A 26,698-nucleotide genomic window follows, 5' to 3' on the forward strand; every position below is an offset into this window, starting at 1 on the left:
CACATAAGTCAAGTTAACATTTCACTAAAGGAGAATGTTACCTTTCTCAAAGGAACACATTATATGCACTTTTGCAGATTATTGATTGATCACTGATCTACTCTACAGAAAACAGTTTTCCAAGAGGCCACATGAAAAAGCAAGATTACTTTTATAAAAAACAAAATAAGTATCTTTGACAAAAAGTAACTCATTATCTGATATCTTTGTCTGTCTTGTCAAGAGAGAACAAAAACAGTGCGGTGAAATTGGTGTGATGCCTCTCAGCTAAGAAATATGATTGATTTATTTCAATTCTATAAAATTTCAGATGATTAGTGAATAAAGACGAGTCCAGCGGGTCAGGAAATCCTTCCAGTAGATTTTCAGGTCATTTTCCTGGTGCGTTTTTTCACTTTTCGAATAAAGTTTTGCTGAAGAGATTTCCGAGTGGTCCCTGAACGCAGCAGCGGCGCGCCGCTTCCAGGAGGAGAATCTCTTTCATGTGAGCGTGCTGAATGATGCCGCGCGCTGATTGGCTGCCGGGCCGTTGCCTCGCTCCATCCCGCTCCGCCGGGCTGCTCAGTGAGTTCGCTGCTCCCGGTGATCCCGGTGCGGTGCACTGCTCCTGCTGCAGCCCGCACTGCCCGCACGGCAGCACAGCTCACCTGGACCAGCTGGGAATCACTTCATCTGCTCTACTAACATTAACAATAATAATACAAGAAAAAGATGCGTGGCCGTCGCGCTGTGCGCTGCTGCAGCTTGTCACTACTTTCCAGGAGGTGAGAGGAAGTGACAGCTTCATGCCATCACCATGGATTGTCTTTTCCTTCTCATGTGGACTTTAGCCATCCCGCTGGCAGGATGCACCTCAGTCCAGCTGCTCTCCACCTTCCTGTCCTGGAACATCATCAAGGCATGTTGCACTCACTATGATGATCTTTTTTTTTTATTTTATTTTTTATTTTGAACTCGAAACCTGAAAGAAAGTCATGCTAAATTAATGCGCAGCTCACCTTGTCACTCCGTTTTCAACCTGTTGCTCCCTGCTTATTTCTGAGGTTTTGTCTTTGTATGTTGCAGACTCTGCACGTTTACTGCTCACAAGCCTCCCACACCGGATTAAATCACGGTGAGTGCTCGTCTTCTGACATTTTTGGATGTGATTCCAGCTGGCTGCGCTCCATGTTTATGGAGAAAATGGGAATAAAATGAGTTGCGGTGGGTTCAGTTGCTGGTTGCCAGAGAGACAATCCCCAATGCCACATGCAGTTAATGTGTCACACAGAGTGGTGTGTTTATTGTTTGCATGCTAACAAAAAGTTTGGAACGTTTGCCATGTGCTGTCACTGCTGGAGCTGCGATGAAAGCAGGAGCAGCCAGCACTGCTCATTCAGGGATTCCCTCCTGGCTGCTTTGTCCTGTTGAAGGTGATTTACATACTGAGATTTACTGAGGGAAAACGGGAGGTGGGAGCATCCCTGCTGGAAAGAGTTAGATGAACATACAGAAAGTCAGACGTCTTCCAATTAACGAATGACAGATACACTTAAGACAATGGAAGCCTGTTTTCCTTCAAGCTGCATGCAAATGTTGCTCCTGCATGTCATTGAAATGAGGTGAAGCATCTGGGACAGGCCAGAGTCTTTACCCCGGCGTCACCCTCCATCCGTCCTCTCCTCAGACTACGTGGTGGTGACCCCGGTGGAGGTGGACTCGGACGGCGCCTTCCTGACCCACGACGTGACCCGGAGAAGCCAGCGCAGCAGGAGGTCGCTGTCGGCCTCGCTGCACTACCGCCTGTCCGCCTTTGGGCAGGACCTGCACCTGGACCTGCACCCGTCCCCGGTGGTGGGGCCGGGCTTCACCGTGCAGACCGTTGGAGCCGAGGGCTTTTCCACTGTGACAGCGGGCGACGCCGACTTTCACAACTGTCTCTATCAAGGATTTATCCGGAACCAGTCGGCGTCCTCGGCGGCGATATCCATATGTTCTGGGCTGGTGAGTCTCCCTCAGTTCACGACTGCTGTGCTTAATTGGAACTGATCATAGAGGACTGGTCACACGACAACATGAAAACTCAAAATTGTTGTTGTGTTTTGTGTGTCTGTTTACACTAACAACGGTGCTCAGAGCCACTGAAAACATCACTTTTTGAAAACTGCTCCAAGGGTGGACATTTTTTAAATTGCTCGGCGTCTATCTCCTTTTAGATGGAGGAAATGCTGCTCTAGGTCGTGGTCACCACCGCCATGGTGTCTAGTCGTTGTGCACATGCTCAATAGAGACAATAAAACAATGTTTCCTCCAGAGTGTCATGACTCCCAGTCCAGATTCTCCTGGACTTGTTTTTATTTTCACAGTTGCCCTAATAACAATCCAACTTGGTGGTCTGTCCACTAGAATGTCTGTGTTCTCCTGTTGTTAATGTTTAGAGTGGATTGTTCTCTGCTGGGTGTGTGTGTGGTTTCATTACAAAAACAAACAGCAGCATCAACTAGTGGCCCAACATTTCACTTTATTGTGTCAACTCTTTTCACTACTGTAGAGTTTCACTAGAAGTGATGACAGAGTGAAAACATTCAGAGCTCATCGTGTCCATTGACAATCATTCAGGGAGAAGAAGCACTTGGGGACCAGTTTCGACCTCAGACCACTGTAGTACTAAAACATTTAATGCTAAAACGTCACGTAAACCTTCCACAGAAGTCCGTCCTCATGTCTTTATGTCTGAAAGCGTTTTGACAGGTAAATGCAGGAAACTTTTGGTTCCCTGGCTGACATGTTTCGGCTGCGACGGCAGCCTTCCTCAGAGCGCCGTCTGACGTGTGATGACGTGTTGGTCTTGATCAGGTGACTGATCTGTCAGGTTCCCTCAGGCCGGCCACGCTGGTGGGAGGAGTGGAAACTTGAGGAAGGAATGATGAGTGGAGGAGAGGAGAGAACTCTTACCCTGCTGAGGTGACTGTACATGAAGAAAGTCTTTCTCATGTCGCTGCCTTGCTTTACACCACTGTGTGAAGAGAAGGTGGACTCTTCTCGTCCATCACACCCGCTCTGCGTTTAGGAAACATCCTGACTGCTTGTTTTCAGCAGAAAGCAAGACAAAGTCATCAAAGTACTGCTCACATCTGTGTGTTTAGTACAGAAACGGCTAGCCTAGCTGTAGCGGTTTTAGCTCGAGGTGAGACGGTCCTGTGATCTGTTTAGTGAAGCTGGTGAGAAACCATATGTTTATATGTAGGTTCTTTATCAACAGTTTGTAATATTGTCATTTGCATATATTGCAGCTCTGGAATAAACAACAATGTTTATGCTATAGGCTGAAAGTACATGCTTCTAAACATTCACGTGCTTCCATACAGAGCATTTGACTTTAGCCCGCTAGGTTTGATCCCTCACTTTAATCTTATTAATTACCAAAGTGTCCTTGAGTGAGACACTGAACCCCATTGTCCTCCCAGTGGTGTACGAGCATCTTGCATAGCAGCTGTCACTGCTGGTGAGTGACGGGATGAAAGTGACAGATCGCGTCATACCATTAAATTAAAAAATCAGCTGCCTCCAGTGGTGCAGAGCAACACGAAAGCCACGTTGACACGACAAAGTTTCAAGTGAAAACAGATCATTTTTGCATTTTTGTTTCAGAAGGTTTTGTGTTTACACAGCAACATTTTGAAAACAATGTCCATTATCTCAGAAACGACACTGGTTCGTTTGGCTGGTCCTGTGACTTATAGGCACGTGCGACACATATCGAAATGTATCGTGGGTATGACACAGCTGGCATGAGGGTGAGCAACTTCCATGTTCGATGCACAGCGCTTTAATCTTTTTCCCACCAAGATGATCAAGTATGAAGCTGTTAGCAGAGCCACTTGCATCAGCATCGATCAGCTGCTAGCCCAGCCACGTTAATCCATCAGCTGTTAAATTTGGTACGGGGATCATACACCTGACCGGGTGCAGGTGGCCCACACGCAGGTCATAACATCTTTTGCATTTTTGAAAAGTTCCGCCTTGGAAGCCTTTTTCAAAAACGTGTGTTTTCAGTGGCTCTAAGCACTGTTGTCGTGTAAACTGACCCCCACAACGCTATGAAAATGTAGAAGGCCTACGTTTTAAACCTGGTCCCTCTGACAGTCTGCTTCATGTCCCTCCAGCACCAAGCTGCTGCTGCTGACATGCTCATGAAGTATTTTACTCCACACTTTGGCTGATGTGCACTCACTGTTCATATGAATGACACAGGCGGCCTCAAATACATGTCATCCCAGTATATTATCCCCCACGTTCATTCATGGGGTGTGAGGTGTCTGAAGTGTCTCCACAGGCCTTGACAGATCCCACACCCAGCCTTGTCCAGACAGACACATTACACCTCCATAAAGCTACGCCTCCATTTTTCAAGCAACCTCCATGCCTCCTCCTTCCTCCACCTCCTCCTCCTCCTGTGCCGGCCCTGCTCTTTTGTCCTCTGTTTGCCCTGCCTCTACATCTCCTCTTGTTCACAGCAATTAAAGCCAGGGTGAAGTTTGAGCCGCCTGGCTGGCACTGCTAATCTTCGCATTGTCCCTTTCATTAGGCGAGCTCCCGTTCACAATAAAACACCACTGACCCGTTCTCTTAAAAGCGCTGCGAGGACACAATGTGATCGGGTTGTGATTGCATCTGAATGGGCTCGCTCCGAAGGCTTTGATCTATTTTTTGCTTCTCTTGAGTTTTTTCTTCCACCAATTGCCTCTCCGGGGCCATCGATGGTTTGAACTCCTCACTTGGACATTTTTCAAGCAACGCTTTCTACAAAACTGAACCGAGAATGCTTAAAGGGAAAAAGTGCATTGAGAGGACACTTTGGGTCCTTATGTCCCTCTCTCTCTCTCTCTCTCTCTCTCTCTCTCTCTCTCTCTCTCTCTCTCTGTAAGTTAACTGCTTCAGGCTTATTGGACAATGAATACATTTAACCCTGCTTTTCATTTAGTCATTGGCCCAGAATATTTGGATTAAGTACAAAGACGACGAGGCGTTGGAGTCTGTTGGAAGGCGGGCTGGAGTGAGAGATTAAGGTGGGATTAAAGACGAGTCTCGGGAGGAAGAAGTCAGGGAGAAGGGAAGGAGGCAAGGAAGAAAAGAGCAAAGAGGTTGAAGTCCTGAATGCGAAGTGATCTGTGCTGGGTTGGGAGCACAGCAGCACAGCGCTGTGCAGGAATAATGTGAATTTATTGTCTGGGGCTGGAACTCCCAGAGAGGCCGGACGCTCTTTATAGAGAGACGCAGAGATGAACTCTGTTTATGTGAAAGGGCTTTGGGGAAGAAATGGGCTGAAAAGGAGAGAGGAGGAGATAGGAAGAATAAAGCTTCCTGCTTCTGGGAGCCATTGTGCCTTTTCAACAGACAGACTGTCTGCTGAAAGGGAAAAGTGTGTGAATCGGACATTTGAGGGACCTGACCCTGCATGTGGATGAAGACAGAGGTGCCAGCAGCAGCCGGAGGAAACGCAGGGTTTCTCTTCAACAGATGGAAGTGGGATTCAGCAGCAGGCCGCGGTGGTATTAAGATGGATTGATGACTGTAAAAGTGGGATTTATGACTGTAAATCCTCATTAGTTGAACATTTGCCGGGTTTTAATTATTCTCTCTCGACCCACGAAAGCGTCACGCTCATGTTCTGTGGTGGAGGATGTGAGTTGAGATGTAACGTTGTGTGATTGGTGAGAGGAGTGGATGAGCCGGAGGGTCAGGCGGCCTCTTCTCCCTTTCTTCTCCTGACGGTTTCTCATCTGAGGTCGCTGGGCTGGTTGACCCCAATCCCCTCTGCCTGGGTGTTATGGGGGAGGTCCGCTAGGCGGGGGCTTCAACCTACACTCTCTGCTTTTCAATTTTTTTTTTTAAAGCATGGAGTGCAAGTTCAGAGCTGCCGGCCACTTGTGTGAATGTAGAGCGCTGAAGTGATTTACAGGTCTCCTCCGTCTCTTCCCAGGATTCCTGTGTCTGGGGTGACGAGGGCGGGACGGGTGTTGCACTCTCAGAGTGGTGGAAGAAAAAATAGTCAGATTGTATTTCTTCAACTGTAGGGGTGCCAAATCCATTCAAGTTTGATTAATTTCTAGTGCTGGGGGTAAACGATTATTTAAAAAATTATTATTGGGGCGATTATTTTATGGAAGAGTGGACTATTCTAACAGACTCCGTTAGTTGACATTCATTGGTGAACTAACTTTGGTGTGATACTAAGCTGGCAAACATCAGTCTAATATTGCGCTTCACTCGGAAACAACCACAGTGTGATTGAGCTAATGCAAATCATGAATTGGCAAATGTAACATTGAACAGACACGTCTAATGTTACTACAATCTGCTTGCTACCGTGGCTAGTAGCTCTACACTTTAGTGGTGCTTGTGGCTAGATAGCGGTGTTCTGTTAGCTTTAAGTTAGCCACCGTTACCATTCATGCCAGCATTATATGCTATTTCTAGCTATTGTTAGCTAAACACAGCTGTTGAGCCAGTAGCTACTAACCGTAATCAAACACAAACACAGTTAGCGAGCACAACCGAAGTGCGCAGAGCTCAAGCTCGCGTCGCACAATTGAAAATAAACGTGAGCAAACGTTGGCGATAGTAACGCTACTTACTTCTCCGGCTTCACGAGTAACAACGGGATGCCTCCGTTTCACACGCTCCACATGGAAGTTATGCTGGTGAGATATGCCAGCTCCATCGTGCAAAGACTGCAAATAACTCTACCTTGACGCTCATTGCTGCGTTTAAAGTATTCACACATCTTAGATGTAGGGGGTTGGTAGGGTTGCTCCTGAGCCTGAAAGCTGGTTGGAGACGAGATCCGTTCTCCATGATGGTTTGTTTTGGTCAGTCAGTGTGTGTGGTGAGTGGGCATGGCAACGCCTTGACTTACGGATTTGATGTCGACGATTTTTTAGAAACAAGTCGTTGTCGACGCATCGCTACAGGCCTATTAATTTCTTTCCATATTTACTCTCTTAGTGGTTATTAAAATTATAATCCTTAAACACAACTATGTGTGATTCAGAAACTGAGCACAGATTTACCTGAAGTGTATTTTGTCTATCATCGTGTAATAAGTGTCATCGTCATACACACCGTACAGCGTGAGATGACCTGGATCTGCTTTTAGTGTTTCATCAAAAATCAGACACTTAAGTTACTGCTGCAGCTTGTAAAGGTGTGATTGACATGCAGCACAAAGAGAAATATAGTAATTATCACTGTTAATCCCTGTACTTCACCTTGTCAGATCAAAATGGGACTTTTTGTCTCCTCGAGTTAGTCAGCTAATTACAAAGAAAACAAGACAAATGAACCATTAAATTATATTATTTCATCTGACAAACACTCAAAATAACACGGTTTGATTTAGGCATTTGTCATCGGGTGAACTTTTAATCAGATTGTGCATAATAGTTTGAGGAGTTTATGGTGATTTGCTGCCAATTAAAAAGCAAAGATTGTTTATTATTGTGTGTTTTATCAAGTATGAAAAGGAGGCGAATGTTAAAGATGCTGTTATTGTGGTGTGGTGGATTTGTTCTCCTGGCCCCACATGGCTTTTGTTTTCAGACTTTTTACGAGATATTCTATATCTAAGTAATGTATTGCTTTGAAACTCTTCTGTTGCTGTTGGTTTAATGCTCTGTTATGTTTGATAACTTCATCCACTCCATCACCTTCATAGCGTCACTTTTCAGTTTGTCCTTGTTGAGACTCCAGACAGTTCAAACAGCAATGAAAAAAAAGTATTGTTTGAGTGTAAATCCCTGATGGCGTCTCTTATTAGTTAATAAAATCAGTAAAATCTTATGAAATTAGGTCCGTAGTTTAGGTAAACTGTTTGAGAGTTCAGGGTCACAGAAGTTCAAAGGATTAGTAATGGTCCTAGTATCGGCCATCATAAAGCCTCAGCAAGGATTCTCTAAACATTCCTGCATGGTCCCAGACCTTACACCTGGTCACATCTGTGTGCCTCTGGCAGCAGAACAGAGGATAAAGATGTTTTTGTTGTCCATCTCGAGCTTTTACAACCAGTTTTGCAAACATTTTTTCAAAAATCCTAGAAAAGTGTAATAACTCAGAATTCCTTCATTAATTGGATTCTTGTCTGAGCCCAGTATAGTGTCACATGATACTGTCATATTCACTGCTTTAGGAAAGTTTGTACATATGCTTTCCAGAACTGCTTAGGAAATCCAGCAGTGAAACACGTGAGATGACTGGTACTGCTTCTCCATCGTTCGGGACCAGGCTGTGCACCATTATTCCTGAAAGATGTGGCCCTGTCATGTGGTGGCAAGGGTGAAGCTTTGCTGTGACCTTTCCCAGAGGTCAGAGGTCACAGGCTGGTCGGACCCTCTAGAAACTGAGCACTGAGAGTCTTCCTCGTCTTAGCTACAAAACCACAGAGTCATTTTAATTCACACAGAGGAAACAACACTTGTCAGATTGAATCTTTCTGCTCATTCATACATGGGACTGGGCAAAACAACTGACACACAAAAAAGGTGAAATCTTAAAAACTTTGCATGTTGTGTGTCCGTTTGCACAACAATGGTGCTCTGGAAATGTAACTTTTTAAAAACAGACCAGAAGTTGCATAATAAGAACAATGTTTTTAATGTTGAGAGCATATTGTTCTGTGTGTGTTTTCATGAGAAAAACAAACATCACTGAGTGGTTCAACATGACAACTACAATGTTTTCAGTGTTTCTGCCGTTTCCGTGTAAACAGGAATTGCTTTCAAAATGTTGACGTATAAACACAAACCTTTTCTGAAAAAAACATGTAAAAACAATGTGTTTAAATTGAAACATTGTCGTTAACACGACAATGGAATGATTTCACTATTATTGTTGTTATCTATTATTCTCTATTTTCTAATTAATGTTTGTGATTAAACCAGAAAGCTGTAAGAAGGTAAAACATTCACAATGACTGGAACACAACCTGGGAATCCTGTCCAGTAGTTGATTGTCTTTGATTCTATTGTAGGTATTTAATAATGTAGTTTATTAACTGTGAATCAAAAATCGGTGAGGAAAAAAGCCCAAACGTTTGTGCTTAGGTTTAATTCTATGACTGATCACACCAACATTTCCTTTGTATTATTTTTCAAATTTACTCAGCTGACTTTAGCTGAGGCAGAAAGAAAACATACATTCCAGCATTTTATAACAAAGCCCCAAATATGTACCTCTCTTGAGAATAATTGACTCAGTTTTATTCATTAAATGATTCCTGTCTATGATTTTAGGAGCCTAGATAATGATTGAGTCTTAAACCTTGCAGCGAACCTCCTGGTTCGTCCTGCTCTGGGTCAGAGAGTTCTCTGGCTGCTCTGCTGCGAGGTTTTCAAGCTTCCAATAACACGGATGCTCAGTAAACCTGATGAAGCAGACAGATCTGTGTGGTTTGCTTTTTGTCATGGTTGGGCTTCAAAAGAGGCTCCTTGATGTCCGTTTGTCCACCCCCCCCCCCCACCCCCCATACCTCAGTTTACAGCTTAAATGTGTAAGAGGAAAACCACACGGGAGAAAGTGTCGTTCTCTCTGCTCTCTTTCATCCTCAGATCAAACTACTCGTCTGATGGCATCGTTGACACGGTGCCGCTTGTTCCGGCACCTCCTGGTGACTGTTGTGAGAGCGTAGCCTGACCTTTGACCCCCCCCCCCCTCTCTTCCCACCAGACGTGACAAAGACGTGGCCCTCTTTCCCGGCCAGCAACATTTGTAAATCCGTCTGGATTTTCACTACTTGTCAACATGAAGTCGTCTCAGAAAGTTATTGGCATCAGATTATGTGACGCTCTCTGGATGTTTTTTTCTCATTATAATGTCATTTTGAGGAATAGAATTCAGTTACATCTTAAAGCTGAAGCTTGAAGTTTCAAAGAATTGTAAAAGCAAGTACAAACTGCAACTGGAACATAAAACAGTTCCTCTCTGGCTGACTGCGCTGGAATATTTAACAGTTGTAGATGTTGTAATCTGATTACATTTGTTGACCTGATTGCTCACCCATCGGGCTGGGAACATTCAGCATTGTGTGTGTGTGTGTGTGTGTGTGTGTGTGTGTGTGTGTGTGTGTTTTCCCGAAGCCTCAACAGAGTTAAAGTGACACTTGCAACACAGATTTGCAGCTGGCTCCCGGACAATTTGTAAATGTCCATTTTCCATACAGGATGACAAACTGGAACGTTTCCATGCAACAACTGTTTCTCTGTCAGAGGAGCGCTGAGCTCGGTGCTGCGGGAGGAGAGTGGCCCGGAGCTTTTCCCTGGTGGCCGGCGTGCCTGACAGTGATGTAGTGCCCACCGTTAGATGCCAGCAGGAAGTGGGGGTCAGACTCTCAGCAGTAAGTGAGGGATGGACTATGCGAAAGAAGGAGAAAAAAACAAAGTGTCTGTCCTTTCCAGTCTGTACAAGGTCTTTCTCACACAAGACTAATGGCTGGTGTTGAAGTGCTCAAGTGGATGCTGAAACTTCAACAAACAGAGCCCATACATCAAACCTGACCTACTGCTGTCACAACACTGAATGGTGTTGCTGTAAAAAGGTCCTGGCCTGCAGTCAACTGGCTTACCTGAGATTTAGTGGAGCTTTACTGAGCACATAAAGGCTGAAAGCTGTAATTGAAGATAATCATATAGAAGTCTGTCAGTCTTCATGTGAGGTGGCCGTGGTTATCTTGTTTGGGAAGTTGATTGTCTGAACTGCATGAAAGGAACCATGGAGTCTCCGTAAGTAAAATAATCGGCATTTTTCAAGTGAAAATGCAACATTTTTGTCGTGTTATGAGTGTCTATTTACATAGCAAAGGAGCTTAAAGCCACTGAATAGTGTCATCACATATAAACCCTTCCCACTTAGATGCCTTATTATAATAAATTAATTATTTGTAGCATTTCAGTGACTTCGGATTAATAATAATGTAGTTTTACACATAAAGACATCATTCCTTAGAAAAGTGGCTCAACATTGTTTGATGCCTCTGTAGGTAAATATACACACACACACACAAAATAAGTTTAAAATCGCAGCAAAGGTAAGCAAAATTTTTTTTAAAACAGCAGACGGCTTTTTAGTAATTTTTTTTTTGCCCACCCGTCTTTTTTTGTTTAAAAATAGATTTGTATTTTTCCTCGGTCACTGAAATATTACAAATAATTCACTCATTGTAATAAGTTGTCTTAATGTTTTCAGTCCAACAGCTCACGGCTTTTTATTTATTTATTTGTTTTCTTAGCCCCACTGCTTTTTTTCCCTTCCCTAACGTTATTTTAAACTAAGTCATCCATCTGGGTATCGTCCATCTGGGTATCGTCCATCTGGGTATCGTCTCTCTGGGACTCATCGAACTGGGAATCGTCTATCTGGGACCAAACCAAAAAAAAAAAAAACAGTTTTCTTCTTCTTCTTGTTCTAAAACGGCGCCTCATTTGGATGACCAGCCAAAAACAGCTCGTTTTATGTGAACCGGCGTTCTTGTGTGGACGGCCCCTGAGACAACAATTAGCATCAGTGTGAAGGAGACATTTCCATGTGTGAGCTGTTGTGGGAGTCGTCCTCTGGTTCCCTGCCGTGGGTTCACGGGATAACGAGAGACGAGCCCTGCCCCAGGGCTCCCACTGACAAAAGACTCATCCAGAACTGTCGGGTTGCTCTTGTTGAGTGTCTTTCCCTTGATGCGTTCAGACGGTCACAAAAGGTTGTCTAAAGACAGCCGGTGAGGCCTGACGGGCAGCGTGGCTGGGGCAGTGGACACAGTGATCCAATGAGCAGGGCTGAGCTGTGTGGCTGCAGTGGACCAGTGCTCTGACTCTTCTCTTGAAGGCTTCTGAAGTTAAAGAGGGAAAGATTCTGCTCAGGTTGTGCCCTGTCATTGCTGCTTGGCTTTTGCTTCCTCTGATCCAAAATTAACATCTCCTCTTTACCCATTTCTTACCCTATTTTACACACATAATTTATATGAGCAAACTGTAATTACTCAAATGGTGATTTTGCTGGATATGGTCGATGCTTGAGGGCTTTTCCTTTTGCTGTTGTATGATCCCCCCCCCACTGCTTCTCACCACACACTGTGCCCACGTGATTATCCAGCGAGTGCAGATGTGCTTTAAAGCTCGGTAATCACCAGCTTGGGGCTTCTCACCGCTCAGCCCTAGTCTTTAACAGCATGTAAGCACTTACTCATTTGCCTTATAATACCATGGTAGGAAACCTTAAAAGAGGCTGGAGTTTATACAGAGACAAGCTCAAGATGCCATCTCCCCTCATACAAAGTCGTCATGCCGCCAAAGACACAGCTGTGTCGGTGGCTTTCGCTCATTCTCTCCAAGCGGATGGAAAAGTCTCATTCCAATCCAAGTTTTCTCTCAGCCACATGAAATCCTCACTCGTCTGATTAGAACAGTTCTGCTACATCCTGTCATCTGATTGTGAAGTGGTGAGTTACAGAAACCTGCGCGTGTGCAGGGAAACATGGGAAGAAAGTAAAGAGGTGTTTAGCAGACAGCGCTCATCCCTTTAATCTGTCCTAGTGTCAATGTGGAGAGATAACTAGAGGTTTACTCGATCAGCTGTCTCAGAGGAGGGCGCCTGCAAATCTCTGTCAAACTGAACGCAGGAGCGAGAGCAAGAGAGTGGGGGGTAGGGGGATAGGTGGGGGACAACATACAATACCCTTGTTATTGCTACATATATTATTTACAGTTATCACACTAATCCAAATATTTTCCAACTGTTATGAGATTAAACCAACCTGAGCAGCTCTATCTAGACCAGGGGTGGGCAATCCTGGTCCTCGAGGGCCGCAGTCCTGCATGTTTTAGATGTTTCCCTGCTCAAACACACCTGTACTCATGATGAGGCTCTGCAGAAAGCTTGACAAGGAGCCACTAATTGCTGTCAGCTGTATTGATGTGAGGAGACATCTAAAACGTGCAGGGCTGCGGCCCTCGAGGGACAGGATTGCCCACCCCTGGTCTAGACAGTAACATGATTTTGTAGATTAAGCCAACCTCAACTATTGTTTAGAATTGAATGTTCCATCTGTTGAAGTCTGACACTGAAGCAAATTGACATCTATGAGTCAAATGTTGTGTTTCCAGAGTGAATGTGCAGCTTTATGCTTTTTGTGCATTGAAAACCAAGTCTTCAGTTCTCCTCTTCAGGTCTGCCTTTTTTTCAACACATCTCCGTCCGTGTTGTCCGAAAGTTTTGGAGGCGCACGCAGCGGTGACGTTCGCATGAACAGGTCCGCATGGAGGGGCGTGATGGCTGAAATGATGTAACTCGGCCACACGAAGCCATGCGGAGCTCGCGGACGTGTCAAGCATAAAACAGCCTTAACAAAACCCAGACTTATGTTTGATGTTTATTAATTTATTAATTTATTTTTTTATTATTTGGCTGACCTTGGAGAGAAACGGCATTCATGTAAAGCTAACAGGACGTTATAAAAGGCTTTGAATTTAAATATAGTCTGTTTGTTGAGTTAACATTAACTTTGTAGTTTTCTCTGTCTAAAAATTCATTATTAGCTTCTGTATTCAGTAGGAAATACGATTGATCACAATTGATCACAGAAGATTGTGCAATTAATTAGCTAATATTTATTTTAAATTATTGACAGCACTAATATTTACTCAGCAATGTTTTGAAAACAATATATGTTTCCACAGAAATGTTAAAAACACTGAAGAATAATGCAGTTAGCATGTTGGGCCGCTAGTTGGCGCTGTTGTTTTTCTTTGTAATGAAACCACACACACATCAAGCAGAGAAAAATCCACTCTAAACATTAACAATGGTCAAACACGGACATTTCAGTGGATAGACGACCAAGCTGGATTTTTATTACGGTGACTGTCAAAATAAAAGTACCAAGTCCAGGAGAAGATGGACTGGGAGTCATGACATATCGACTGAGCATGTGCAGAAGTACAAGTTACTATGGTCACCAGGATCAGTAGAGGTCTTCCCGCCTTGGCCACGGATTTGAAGCATTTAAAAAAAGTTGTGTTTTAGTGGTTCTGAGCACGGTTGTCGTGTAAACCGACATACAGAACACTAAGAAAGTTGTCTCTTTTCACTTGAAAATGTTGTAAACTTGATGTAAACTGGGCCTAAATGAGCTGCCTGTGTACTTCAGTGTTTTCATTCTTGAAGAGGGGTTGTTGTTTTCTCTATCTGCAAAGGCTGACAGATAATATGCATAGTTATCACATTCTTAACAATTTTCACAGCCATCAAAGCAGTTGGATGCTTCTTGGACTCTGAGCGAAGAAGAAACTCGACAGGAGAAGTGGGTGAAGGTTAAAATCAGGACACAGGACATGGAAAGAGCTTCAGACTGAGCTTGAACAATGTGTGAGCCAGCCCAAGGACAACGCCATCATTGATAGAGAGATACAGAAGTCCAGCAAGCATCATCATTTCACCATTACGTGAATGGATGATGTCACAAAGTGCCTGTTGAAAGGTATTGAACATGTAGACATGAACTGCAGGCCAATTGTGGCCCTTGACCCATTTTATGCATATTTAATACGGCCATTTAATTTCATTTCATGTCACTATTTTTTTACATTTCAAACACTCTCAAAATCAAATACAAAAATAAACCACACCAATCAACCAAATATATTTCAACAGATACATAATAGCAAAGCAATAATATCAGGTTGCATATATAAAGATGATGTATCTTTAAATAACTAATGATATATAATATATAATAAATATAATACATTGTAAACATGATTATGGAAGGATAGCATTCACATTTGATTGATAGTCCTAATTCCACTACACTGGAATCAAAGACTATTAAAATACTACTCAAGTGGATGATCTGGCTTCAGTGTCTTTTCTCCAGATGACCCACACTGCATGGTGCGGTCCTGGTTAGAACTCTTGATTCAACATGAGACTGTTGTGGGTTCAAGTCTTGTGTGGAGTTTGTATGTTCATCCTTAGCATGCAGGGCTTTTTCAAGGACTCTGGCTTCATCCCACAGTCCAATAATGGAGAGGTGAGGATTATCATTGACACCAAATACATGCAAATATCTGACCATGACACAGAACGAGTATTAGTTCTTGGTAATGGTGCTTGTTTTTCTCAATAATGTGACATTGTTTGTAAGGAGAAGCTGTTGACTAGGAGGAAGAGCTATAGCAACACGCAAGAAAGCATGTTCTGTTTTCATTCTGTTGTTGCTCTTATATCTACATGTTACTGCTGCATCATGATCTGCAATAAATGTTTAGGTAAATTGTGAAACAAATGTTTCCTCTGATCTGAGCGGTTGATACCAGTCGTGTCCTTATAGCTGAAGCTGTGCCCTCCCTACCTGGTTCAAGACCTCGTTAACTCTTCTGGTGCACTTCCCTGGTCCAGAACTAAGTTGAAAGAATATAAAAGTTTACACTCCAGTTTTATTTGCTTGGCATTATCACTGACATTTTTAACAGTACACCAACTGGATGGATGATCAAAACATTTTATAAGAAAGTTTCCACAACTCTCATGGTTGTTGGGTAAATATAACATAATGCTGGTTGCTAGCTAGCACCTACTCAGCTCCACTCCACTCAGGTTTTAGGAATTTCCATTACGTGTTGGTTCTTAATACCAAGTACTTTTCTAATACCGACTTGACTGAGGTTCCCAAAAAACAAAACAAAAACGTTGGCAGACGGCAGGCCACTGATTAGCCGGGGCATGATGTTACTAGATGAGTCAGGAGAGCAACAAGAACATTCACAAACAGGTGGAGGCACAGAACTCAAACCTGGTTCCAGCAACAATGAGGTGCAGACAGTTGTTTGAGTGACGAGAGGATGGGCGACTATTGGGAAGTGTTAGAGCTGATGGTCCCCCATGGATACCACTGGATTGTGAAGCACCACTGACAAAAGCTACAGGAACTTAAAAGTGACGACCGGACAGTAAAAGAGCAGAGCGGACGCAGTGGGTCTAACGCCTTGCTCTGAGGTGGCACTACGTCGTCATGGAAAAGCACTGAAACTGAATCGAGTCAAGCTGAGTAGTGCCCGAGCTGTGTCGTGGAAAAGTGCCAACATAGAAACAATAATAGAAACTCCAATTCACCCAACAAGCTTTTGAACTAAAGGACAAAAAGCCACATGTCCACAAGAAGAATCCTCCGTGGCTCTTGTCACTGTGTGGTTAGAATGCTGACCACTGAGCCACTGTGCTGATAAACAACTGTAAGGTCTTGATCATTGTTTGGCATCAAAACCACCATCATGGATCAACTGTTCACACTGACAAACATTGAGTCAAGATTTAATTCACAAGATAAAAGTGTGATCTTAACAGGCCAATGAATGCTAATTTAATTGAAACACATTTGTCTAAATTAATATTAGTCAACCTCAGAAGAGAAACTTTGACTGTGAGCAGGTGGAGCTGGAGAAGGTGAGCTATGAATATGTGCAGATGATGATGGTAAAGTACTTTGCCTCAGGGTAGGAACACTAGATGTCTTTTGGCTTTTCTGTTGACACAGAACATCTTAACATCTCCTGCAGTGCTCAGAGCAAACACTGTGTAAGACACACGCGCTGAGGATGAGATTCATTTCTCATCATTAGCATCACTGTCCTTTGGTAGCGAGCAGGCAGATGTGGTGATACAGCAGAAGAGAGCGATGACAGTTAACCAAGTCATTACACACAGTCCAGCTTCTTTTTGGACTTTTGTTGTCAGGCTGGATGTTAGACACTAATAACCAAACGTAATCTGTGTGTGTTGGGAACTATGTGTGAAATGTAATTGAAAGTACGATAGAATTACTGATTATTCCATAACATTTATAGACAGAAAGGTAGATTCATAGATTAGCTTCATAATTGCTATTATTCATTTTAATTAAGTGTAAAATTGAGTGTAAAATCCTAGGAATCTATTGATCTATTGTTTAAATCGATAATATAGAGATTTTATGGATGAGGGCTTCTCAAAAGACCGGTACTGCTACAGTGATGGATGGATGGATGGATGGATGGATGGCTGGATGGATGAGCTGGTGGCAGTCTAGTCTCTATGCTACTGTGGCTTCAATAAATGTTATGAAACAGATGCTCAAGAGAACTGTTGGTGGTGAACGGGTGAAGGATTGGATTGTTTTTTTCTCTGTGACTCCTTCATCATGATTTCTGAAGAAGGTACAAGACCAAAGTTTTGCACAGTTGTTGCTCCTTCACTTTATTCATGAGAAACAAGAGAAACAACCAAGATGGGTTTTTTTTGTGCTTTAATGAAAAACCCCAACTGAACCCTAAACCTTGAAAGTCTTGATTCATACTAATCCCTAAAGTTCTGTATGAATGAATCTGCATTTTGTTCTTCTTCATAACAAGTACTGTTGGAGGGAAAAAGGTTTCTGTCATGGTTACAGTGGGATTTCAGTCATTTTTGACAGGTAGAACTGACAGAAATGAAAGGTCCCATCCTTAAAGCAGGACTTTCTGAATAGGTGTATGTTTTTACAGGTCACGTCTGGTGACCAGCAGGCAGATGAAACGACGGGTAAACGGGAAGCGACAGCAGTTGTGCGCTGACGGGAGACACCTCCTGTGACCTCTACCGGGCTCTGCTTTGAATTCCAATCTATTTTCAGAAGCTGCTTTTTGTTATTAGCCGAGAGCCTTTCAGTCTCCGTCTTCATTCAGATCTTTCAGTTAATATATTTTATTCATGACCCAGTCTTTCCACAATGTGCTTTCATGGAGATGCAGCTCTTTTTCTTCTGGCAGGTATTGATGTACAGGGATTTGAAACGTAGACACTCACTCTTCACTGCTGGACCTTTTATGTTGTGAAGATAACGAAGTCAGACAGTTACTGTCCTGGAAAACTTCACAGTGAACCCAGGAAGATTGATGGAGGGAGGACTAACAGCTCGGGGGTTAGAATGGATGGATGGATGGATGGATGGATGGATGGACTGGTGGCAGTCTGCCATATATCCCAGCAATGTTTTCATAACAGAAGCTTCACCGTGGCTTTGCTTTTGTTTTCACTCTGTTTACTTTGCCACCTGCTAGTCTGAGGGGAATGGGGTCACACACACACACACACACACACACACACACACACACACACACACACACACACACACACACACACACACACACACACACACACACAGAAAGGTCAGAGGTCAGTGGGTCAGTGGGTATGTGTGTATTTGATGAATCCAGTGAGTGCGTCTGATTGATTGCACAGCTATTTTGTGTACTTTAGATGAGTAAATTAGGTAGAAGTCTGTGGTCAGACGGAATGTTTGAGGTTCAGTGGCTCAGCTCTGAGGGCAGCTCAGGCCACTCCACCCAAACATAGACATGGCCTGCTGGTGTGAGGTGGTTCAGGGCCTGTCTCAAGACAGAACATGCAAGTGAAGGGCAAACACCTCTTTAAACTATCTGAGAGTTCTTATATTGCAGAAGTTGAGTTAAAATACATGTTATTACAACTTCTAACGTGCGTCTTCTCAGTAAAGTGGCATTAGAAAAAACAATCATTTGAAGAAAGTTTGATTAAAGCAATAGTAAGCCTTCTCTGAGTTTATTACACCTCGGTAATATGTTACAACCAGTGGTGTGCATTCATGGGCAGCAGGGCGAGCGCTGCTGGCACTGCTAGCCCTGTCAAAAATATTTTTTCTTTTTTTATATATAATTAAAAAGTGATACTGGAAACAATTAGGCTGCTTGTTCACGATGCAACTTTATACTGAAAATGACTGGTTCTATTTTGTGGAGCTCAAATCTCCAATGTCCTCTAAACACATCACAGCTCCTTTCCTCTGCTGGGGCTAGCAGTAGAAAGCATTGCTCTCCTCTGATCGAAGCTGGACGCTGCTCTTGGGTTAAAATGTTGATTGACAGTATCAAGCACAGTATCAGTAACATTGATGTGTTATTGACGGACCGGCTTCGGGCCAGCAGAGTTTTGAGCGCTGGTCTTTCTATCACCATTGAAATGAGCTTAACTGATTGGCCCATGGGCAGGTGGTGATGACGCACTGTTATTATCTGCTACTCTGGAGTGATGGCGGCTAGTTTAAAGCAAGATCGGATGATACGACAGAGGACCTGCTTCTCCAGATGACCCAATCCATCATTCTTTACTTTGTGTTTCCTTGCCTTGAGGTAGTGGCGTTGTTCACATCATAAACTAAGAACAAACAGATTGTGAAAATATCAAATGTATAGGGTTTTTCCACCAGAAAGAACCAGGTTCTAGTTTAGGGCCAGTTCTTACTGTAATTGAGCACCGCCAAAGAACCGGTTCTTTTTCCACCGTTAATGGAGCCAAGTGAGAGCCACATCATTGCATCACTCTAAAATGTTGTACGTCACTGATTTCAGAAATGATATCTGGCTACAGCTGCTTTTTACCAGGTTCTGTTTCTACTCACAGTCCACAAATGTGTTAATCAGCTTAATTCCACATTAGCAGTCTGTGTGTGTGTGTGTGTGTGTGTGTGTGTGTGTGTGTGTGTGTGTGTGTGTGTGTGTGTGTGTGTGTGTGTGTGTGTGTGTGTGTGTGTGTGTGTGTGTGTGAGAGAGAGAGAGCGTCTAGCTTGTAGCAAGTGTCAATGTTATGTCAAATCAGCAGATCTTTCAAGAAGTTTACTGGATCATATGTTTGCTATATTGTGTAAACGATGCTGCTTTACACAAAAACCTCTGTATAAAATTTTGAGTTGGTATATTCCTTATGTTTAAAAATAAAATGATTATAAAAGAGTCTTAGAAAGTAAGCTGCTTGTATTAAGTCATTCAGAAGTGTCATCCATTTTCAGTTCAGTATTGATGAAACTTGAACATGAGAAGGAAGATTTAGTTCTGTGAGGCTTTGTGTTTCACATTGATCCATGTTCATGCTGATTTGTAGCCCTCATGTAGTGAAAAAGATCAACGATGCACTGATGGCTGTTTATTTCAAATGCATATTTTCCCATGTATGTGCGCTTTGACAAAAGCTGCTATAGAAATTCAAAATCACTGCATCATTACCAAATATGAAGTTGTTATGTTGGACCGTGAAATAATTATGATGGAATTAAATCGGGATTTATTATCAGGATTAATTTATTATCTGGATTTATTATTTTTGTTCCTTATTTGTCCAGTGTGAGTTGGACTATTTCTGTAAGAAGCAACATTGATGTGTCGACGTGAGCAGTACTAGCTCCCTCATTGGTCACTGATAAACGTTCACGCTGCACACTGCAGTTATGAGAACACGCATACTTTAGGCTGCAAAAAACCAACAGGATTTGCTCCACATTGTTCCTAAAAAATGGTGTGTTATTTCACAACGTAACATGAGTTCAGATTATGAATTAAACATTTTCCAAGAAACATCATAACTGAACATATTGAAGATAGACTCTCATTTTGTTGCATTAAGAACTTCAGGAAGCCTTTGGTATTTTTAGATATTTTTTAATTGTTATTGTGTCGTTTTACTTGCTGGCCCAAGTGAGATCAAATCAGCGTGTATGTGACCAATAAAGTAAAGTAAGGACGGAACGTCTGGACCAGCGGTCCCCAACCCCCGGGTGGTGGACCGGTACCGGTTTTGTGTCATTTGGTACCGAAAGAATAAATAACTTACATAATTTCTGTTTTATTTATTATCCGTGTCTGAACAATCTTTTATTTTGAAAAAAGACTGAATTCTCTCCGTTACATCCGTCTATGTCTCGCGCTTGCGTCGGTCATGTGATACATTAGCGCTGATATTAAACCCACAAGCAGCAAAATGAGTAAAAAACAGTGGTCTTTGGAGAGTTTCTTTGCAAAAGGGAAAAGGTCCAGTGAGGAGACAGAAGAATAACAAAAGAGGAAGTAGAAAGACATACAAGTACACAGTGGATTCACATTTCTAATTATATTTACAAAATACCACAGTTTTTGTGTTGGTCGTATGATTTTATTTTGTTTTATTTATTCACCACACTTTAAGGCCGGTCCGTGAATCTATTGTCTGACATTAAACTGGTCCGCGGTGCAAAAAAGGTTGGGGACCACTGGTCTGGACCATAAAGAATTTACTTAGCGTTACGTTACAATAGCGTTCAAATGTAAACGTGACATTTAGCAGGAAAGCTGTGACTGATTGTTTGTTGTTGTGTCTTCCAGTCAGGTTTGATCCGTGTGTCACAAGAGGAGTATCTGATTGCACCACTGCCCCAACATCTGGCCCAACGTCACAACTACAGCGCCCCCAGTGGTCACCACCCACATGTGGTCTACAAACGCTCAGCAGAAGACTTGGTCCAGGGAAGATCCAGCAGCTCCTCCACTAACAGGAAGCCGTACCTCCAGCAGCAGCAGCAGCTCGTCCAGCACGGGAAGCTGCAGAGGCATCACTTCTGCGGACGCCGCAAGCAATGTATGTAAGGGAACATTCAAATTCCTTTTAGACGAATCCAAACCTGATTGTTTTCATCCTGTCATTCATGGTCTGGTCCAGATCAAAGTGATGCGAGATGAAGAAAAGGAAAGTCAGGACTGGTTCACTTCTGTTCACTGGAGAATTTTCAGCATTGGACCCAAATACATGATCAGAAGGCATGCTGGACAGTTTTTTAATGAGATATACAGTGGGACAAAAACCACGTCTAAAGCTAAAGGATTTGAAAACAGATGGTGCTTTTAGTTTGTGTGTGTTGTGTGAGTAATAAGAAAAAGATCGTGAGAGCCGTCACGCACAAACTGGAGTGTTCAAGTGGAGGTTTTACTGTTTATTAAATGGTTGGATGAAACTCTGGAGGAAGTTAAAAATATCACAGTATTACTGTGGATTAAGCTGAATTTATAAATCTGAAGAAAGAAAAATGAGCTAATATCTGAAAACTAGAAACAAATGCGAGCAACGTGTACCGGCGTTCTCTTCAGAATGACCTGTCTTCAACCGAAGTGAGCGTTTTTGTTTTCCCTGAAAGCCTGAGCGAGTCAAATGGTTCTTGAGTGATGAGCAGCCGGAACGTTGCAATGGAGAGAACATGAAGTCTTCATCAGGGAATAACACGCTTCTGAAATCTATGACGCTCGAGAGCAGATGTCAGTGTCGACTGTAGTGATTACTTTCCATTAGAATCCATATTACTCCCTAAATGGTGACAAAGATGGCACTTTCTCCTGCTGAGTCTGGTTGAAATTGAAATTATAGTTTTTTTTAACAGATAGTGAACGGACAGCACCGTTTAAAATGATACTTTTGTTAACATACTTGTAAACAAATTCAAGCAGATTAGTCCTTTTTATAAAATGACTGTGTTTTGGGCTGCTAATACATAAATATGATCTTACCTAAACATTCGTAAGCCATCAATAAACTTACATACATATTTGCTACATTTTTAACACATTTCTGTTTGTATGCATTTAAAACTAATTATAATAGAGAAAGTTAAACCTGACCTGAAACTTTACAGCCATATTTCTTCTTTCAAACTGTGACTTAGAAGAGATGTGACCGAGATAATAATCAGACTCACTGAACAAACCAGAACGGACTTTAAGCCAATCACTGAGCAGTTCTGGTGATGGCCGATTTAAAAGTGGCCCCAATGGATAGGTTTGGTTTTATGTCAGTCAACGATATTGTTGATCAGCAATTGGTGAAACGGTGAGTAAACCCCGCCTCCTCTGTATGTTTTCTGCAGCGCCAAAGCAGCTCAGACGCACAACCGAGAGAAATCAAGAAGTCTCTCTTGTATTGTAGATTGTCTGTAGAAAATGAAACGCAAACAGTTCAGGGCTAAACAGATTTCGACATTATCGCAATTTAAAAATGTATTTACTTTTTCTGCTTCTTGGTCCTGGCACCCTCTACTGCCACTTTTAATGAGAATGACAAAAGTAAAGCCCCCAACACAGGAGAGTCCTGGGGAAATCTTTGGTCTTGGCTCTAAATCGCACCGTGAGCCCGGGTGAAGAACATCTGATATTGTGGTCGTAAGCCGAGGATCCACAATCTCCACACGCTCCTATTTTTGGGGATTTCCTGCCAAACACATAAATCCATCCATGATTATGTTTACAACGTTTTATTGTTGCACAATCACATATTTAACAATGTCAGTATGTGATATATCCCCCAAAAAATGGTGTCGGTTATCCACATCAAACACATCTCAATTTAATGTCTGGACATGTAGAAGTAGATTCAGTTTGTAGGGAGAACTAATGCTATTCTTTATCAGAGGTGGCGCGTATTGAAGTATTTGTGCTTTGTTATTGTATTTGAGGTGGCTTTGAGTAATTTTCAGATAACTTTTCATTTTTCTTGACTAGATTTATACACGATTTTGACAAATTTGATCAAATTATCAAATCACATCAATAATGGATTAATGGCAACTTAAGTTATTACTTGGGTATTGGGTATTTTTGTTCTTGCTTGAAAAAAATCATCTGGTTTTTAACTTAAAACTTTGCTACAAGTTGGATTACGATTTATGTTGATCCTGCTGTGTCCACACTGACGGATGGAGTTACAGTAACTATAGTTATTGTAATAACTGTGGTTACTGCAATGTGCACACACACACACACACACACACACACACACACACACACACACACACACACACACACACACACACACACACACACACACGCACACACACAAATAACAGTAGTTATTATGGGTTTGTATGTGTATATTAAAAAGCAGTGGTGTGCAGTCAGGGGCAGCAGGGCCCTGTCAAAAATGATTTTTCTTTCTTTTTTTTATAATTAAAAAGTGATTCTGAAATCTGTGTCTGGATTCAATTAGTGACGTTAGCAACGTTATCCAGAAAACTACTGGTTATATTTTGTGGAGCTCAAATCTCCTATGTCCTCTAAACGCATCACAGCTCCTTTCCTCTTCTGGGGGCGGAGCAGTAACTTCGTTGCTGCCCTCTGATGGAAGCTGGACGCTGCTATTGGGTTAAAATATTGAGTGACAGTATCATCAGGCAATCACATTTTGATGTGTTATTGACGGACCGCCTTAGGGCCAGCAGAGTTTCCAGCGCTGGCCTTGCTGTCCTCATTGAAATGAGCTTGACTGATTGGCCCATGTGCAGGAGTGTGAAGAGGCAGGTTGTCATTTGCTACTCTGGAGTGACGGCGGCTAATTTAACAGTAAGATCGGATGATACGATAGCAGACCTGCTTCGGGGACCTTTTTCAATTGTGAGTAGAAGAAGAAAGAGACCAACACAAGAAATGGATGAGCTAACTCAGACCAACAAAGGCTTTGTGCAGCATTTTATAACAGGATAGATTTAATCTGCAAGTGATGGTGAGTGCTAGTTTTTTTTTGTTGTTGTTTTGGAAATACTGGAAAATGATCTGAAGACGATGCTGCACGGTGGTATCTTGATGTGTTGTGGTTGTTGATCAGCTGTTATGTTAGTGTGGATTAAGAACTGATGCATGTGGTAGCCATTTCATCACATTCAATGGCGGCTTGTCCCGGCGTTTAACCTTTGTGGACCCGACGCGTTGCGTTCTACTCTGGTCTGCCACCATCTGGGGGGAGCCGGGCCGGTAGGGGGGGTTTCATTTGAGTCTGAGCAATCAACGACAGAACACCTTCTACAAGCTATGCCACCGGAAGAGAAATCCAGATGTATGTACGCACCCAGCAAAAGTCTCAGGATACAATGATTATCTTCACTTTTGGTGGCCTTTTGGGGCATAAACGTGCTTCAGAATGGCCCGGTGTCCACATTTCATCCTTAGAAAGCCTTGATAGAAGACAAACGTGCCAGACCTTCCTCAGAATTCCCCCAAATCCCATGGCACACTACCTTTCAGGCAAATGGGGCTGCCGGGAACATTGTGTAAACCTACCCTGTCAGAGAGCAACAAGCAAGCAGACAAATCTGCAGCTGTATTATAGATTAATTTGAATATCTTTGGCTGCATTGAAGCAGTGTGACTCTGACCTGAAGCTTCAACCTTTAAAGACTTTGATAGTGTGATCCGATCCAGTTGTGAATGGAAGCAGTGGTTGTCCTGTCTGTCCCGTTCTAGACCGTGTAATCCCCACCTGTAAGCACCGGTCCCTCTTCCTCTTCCCACCTAGATGCTCCCAGGCCTCCGTCAGATGATCGTTTCATCATGCCTGATGAGTTTGCCGCCCCGGAGGCAGACGAGCTCGGGAGGACCAAACGATCCCCCATCAACTCCAACAGAGTGGGGAGTCTGAACGTGGAGACCCTGGTGGTGGCGGACAGGAAGATGCTGGAGAAACATGGCAGGGATAACGTTACCACCTACGTCCTCACTGTCATGAATATGGTGAGGGTGGGGAAGGCCTGGTTACAGGAAGAAATGTCATTAGATGGACTTCATAGCTCTTTGTTTAAGTTTCTGTTCATTTTGAGAGACAAGGTTGGTGGTTTGTTAATGCAGAGTACATCTGAGCGTTTTGACCTTGTTTTTCAGGTGTCCAGCCTTTTTAAAGATGGCACCATTGGGACTGACATCAACATTGTGGTGGTGAGCTTGTTGTTACTGGAACAGGACCCGGTAAGTTGTTGTTGTGTTTTTAGATTGATCACCTTATCCTGTTGTTTTTAAAGTAATGGATTTCACTTATATAGCACTTTTCCACCGTGAGGACGATGTGACCATTTTTCTGATTTGGTTTGAATAGTTTAGGATGCAAAATTTTGATGATCATTGAGACCTCTGACTCAGTTAAGATGTGATCTTTTAAGACCACCTTTGGAGCAATTTTGGCACAGTTGGTAGAGTGGGGACCTCTCACCGATTTCACCCTCTCCACGAACGTCCTTGGTCACGACACTGAACAACCAACTCAGTTTATTGGGGAAATAAACACCCTTGACCCTTTAACAAACTTAGACAATTCCAAATAGGCAATGTTGTACACCCATCAGCCAAAAGATTGTGATGATCTCCTATAATAGCCATGAGCCACTGATTCAGGAAAAAAAAACCCAGACAAAGTAGTGTGCTGTGAGATCTGCTCCCCAGATCTCGCCATTAGATCTCTACTAGATCCTTTCATTGATTCTGTCACTGGATCATTGCTTTTTCTTCATTGGGACACTTTCTTTTAAATTCTAACTATTTCAGATGGGCATTCCCCATCAGAGCTTCAGTCCCAGAGAGAGTCTGACTCAGACATCTCGCCATTGTAGTGTGATCTTTGTTAAATTCTAACCCCTCAAACACGTTTTCTGCTTAAAAACATCAACGTTGAGGACATATGTTTTCCTCCTGCTAAGCATAGCGCAGGTAATTATCCATATTATCTTCACCTTCCAGTCCTCATAGTGTTTTTGCTGTTGTCTCCACAGGCTGTGATTTTCTGTTGAGGTTGGTTGTGAATGTAGGAACGACTAGCAGACCAAAGACCATTCCTTGTTTATGGACAAGCTTTTGGTCAGACATTCTCTTCTCTTCCAGCTGGGTCTGAACATTAACCACCACGCTGACCAGTCCCTGAACAGTTTCTGTCAGTGGCAGTCAGGTCTGGTGGGGAAAAGTGGCAAACGGCACGACCATGCCATCCTCCTCACCGGGTTGGACATCTGCTCCTGGAAAAACGAGCCCTGTGACACTCTGGGTAAGACCTCGATCAGCTCGTTCTCAACAAAGCAACGAAA

At 42.9% G+C, this 26,698-nt stretch overlaps 1 protein-coding gene across 1 annotated transcript in view; it reads left to right on the forward strand.

Annotated features, from left to right (window-relative positions):
* Positions 1-796: 796 nt before the first annotated feature.
* The window catches only part of adamts18 (ADAM metallopeptidase with thrombospondin type 1 motif, 18), a gene marked incomplete at its 5' end in the record, with an annotated part of 77,566 nt that continues 51,664 nt past the window's right edge, over positions 797-26,698 (forward strand). Inside the window, 7 exons of the mRNA XM_080497200.1 lie at positions 797-898; positions 1,066-1,114; positions 1,667-1,983; positions 21,201-21,453; positions 25,147-25,361; positions 25,509-25,592; positions 26,499-26,658. Of these exons, the coding sequence (XP_080353326.1) occupies positions 797-898; positions 1,066-1,114; positions 1,667-1,983; positions 21,201-21,453; positions 25,147-25,361; positions 25,509-25,592; positions 26,499-26,658 (1,180 nt within the window). The remainder of the gene's footprint in view (positions 899-1,065; positions 1,115-1,666; positions 1,984-21,200; positions 21,454-25,146; positions 25,362-25,508; positions 25,593-26,498; positions 26,659-26,698) is intronic.

The sequence above is a fragment of the Blennius ocellaris genome (assembly GCF_963422515.1).
Source record: "Blennius ocellaris genome assembly, chromosome: 1".
Classification (NCBI taxonomy): Eukaryota; Metazoa; Chordata; class Actinopteri; order Blenniiformes; family Blenniidae; genus Blennius; species Blennius ocellaris.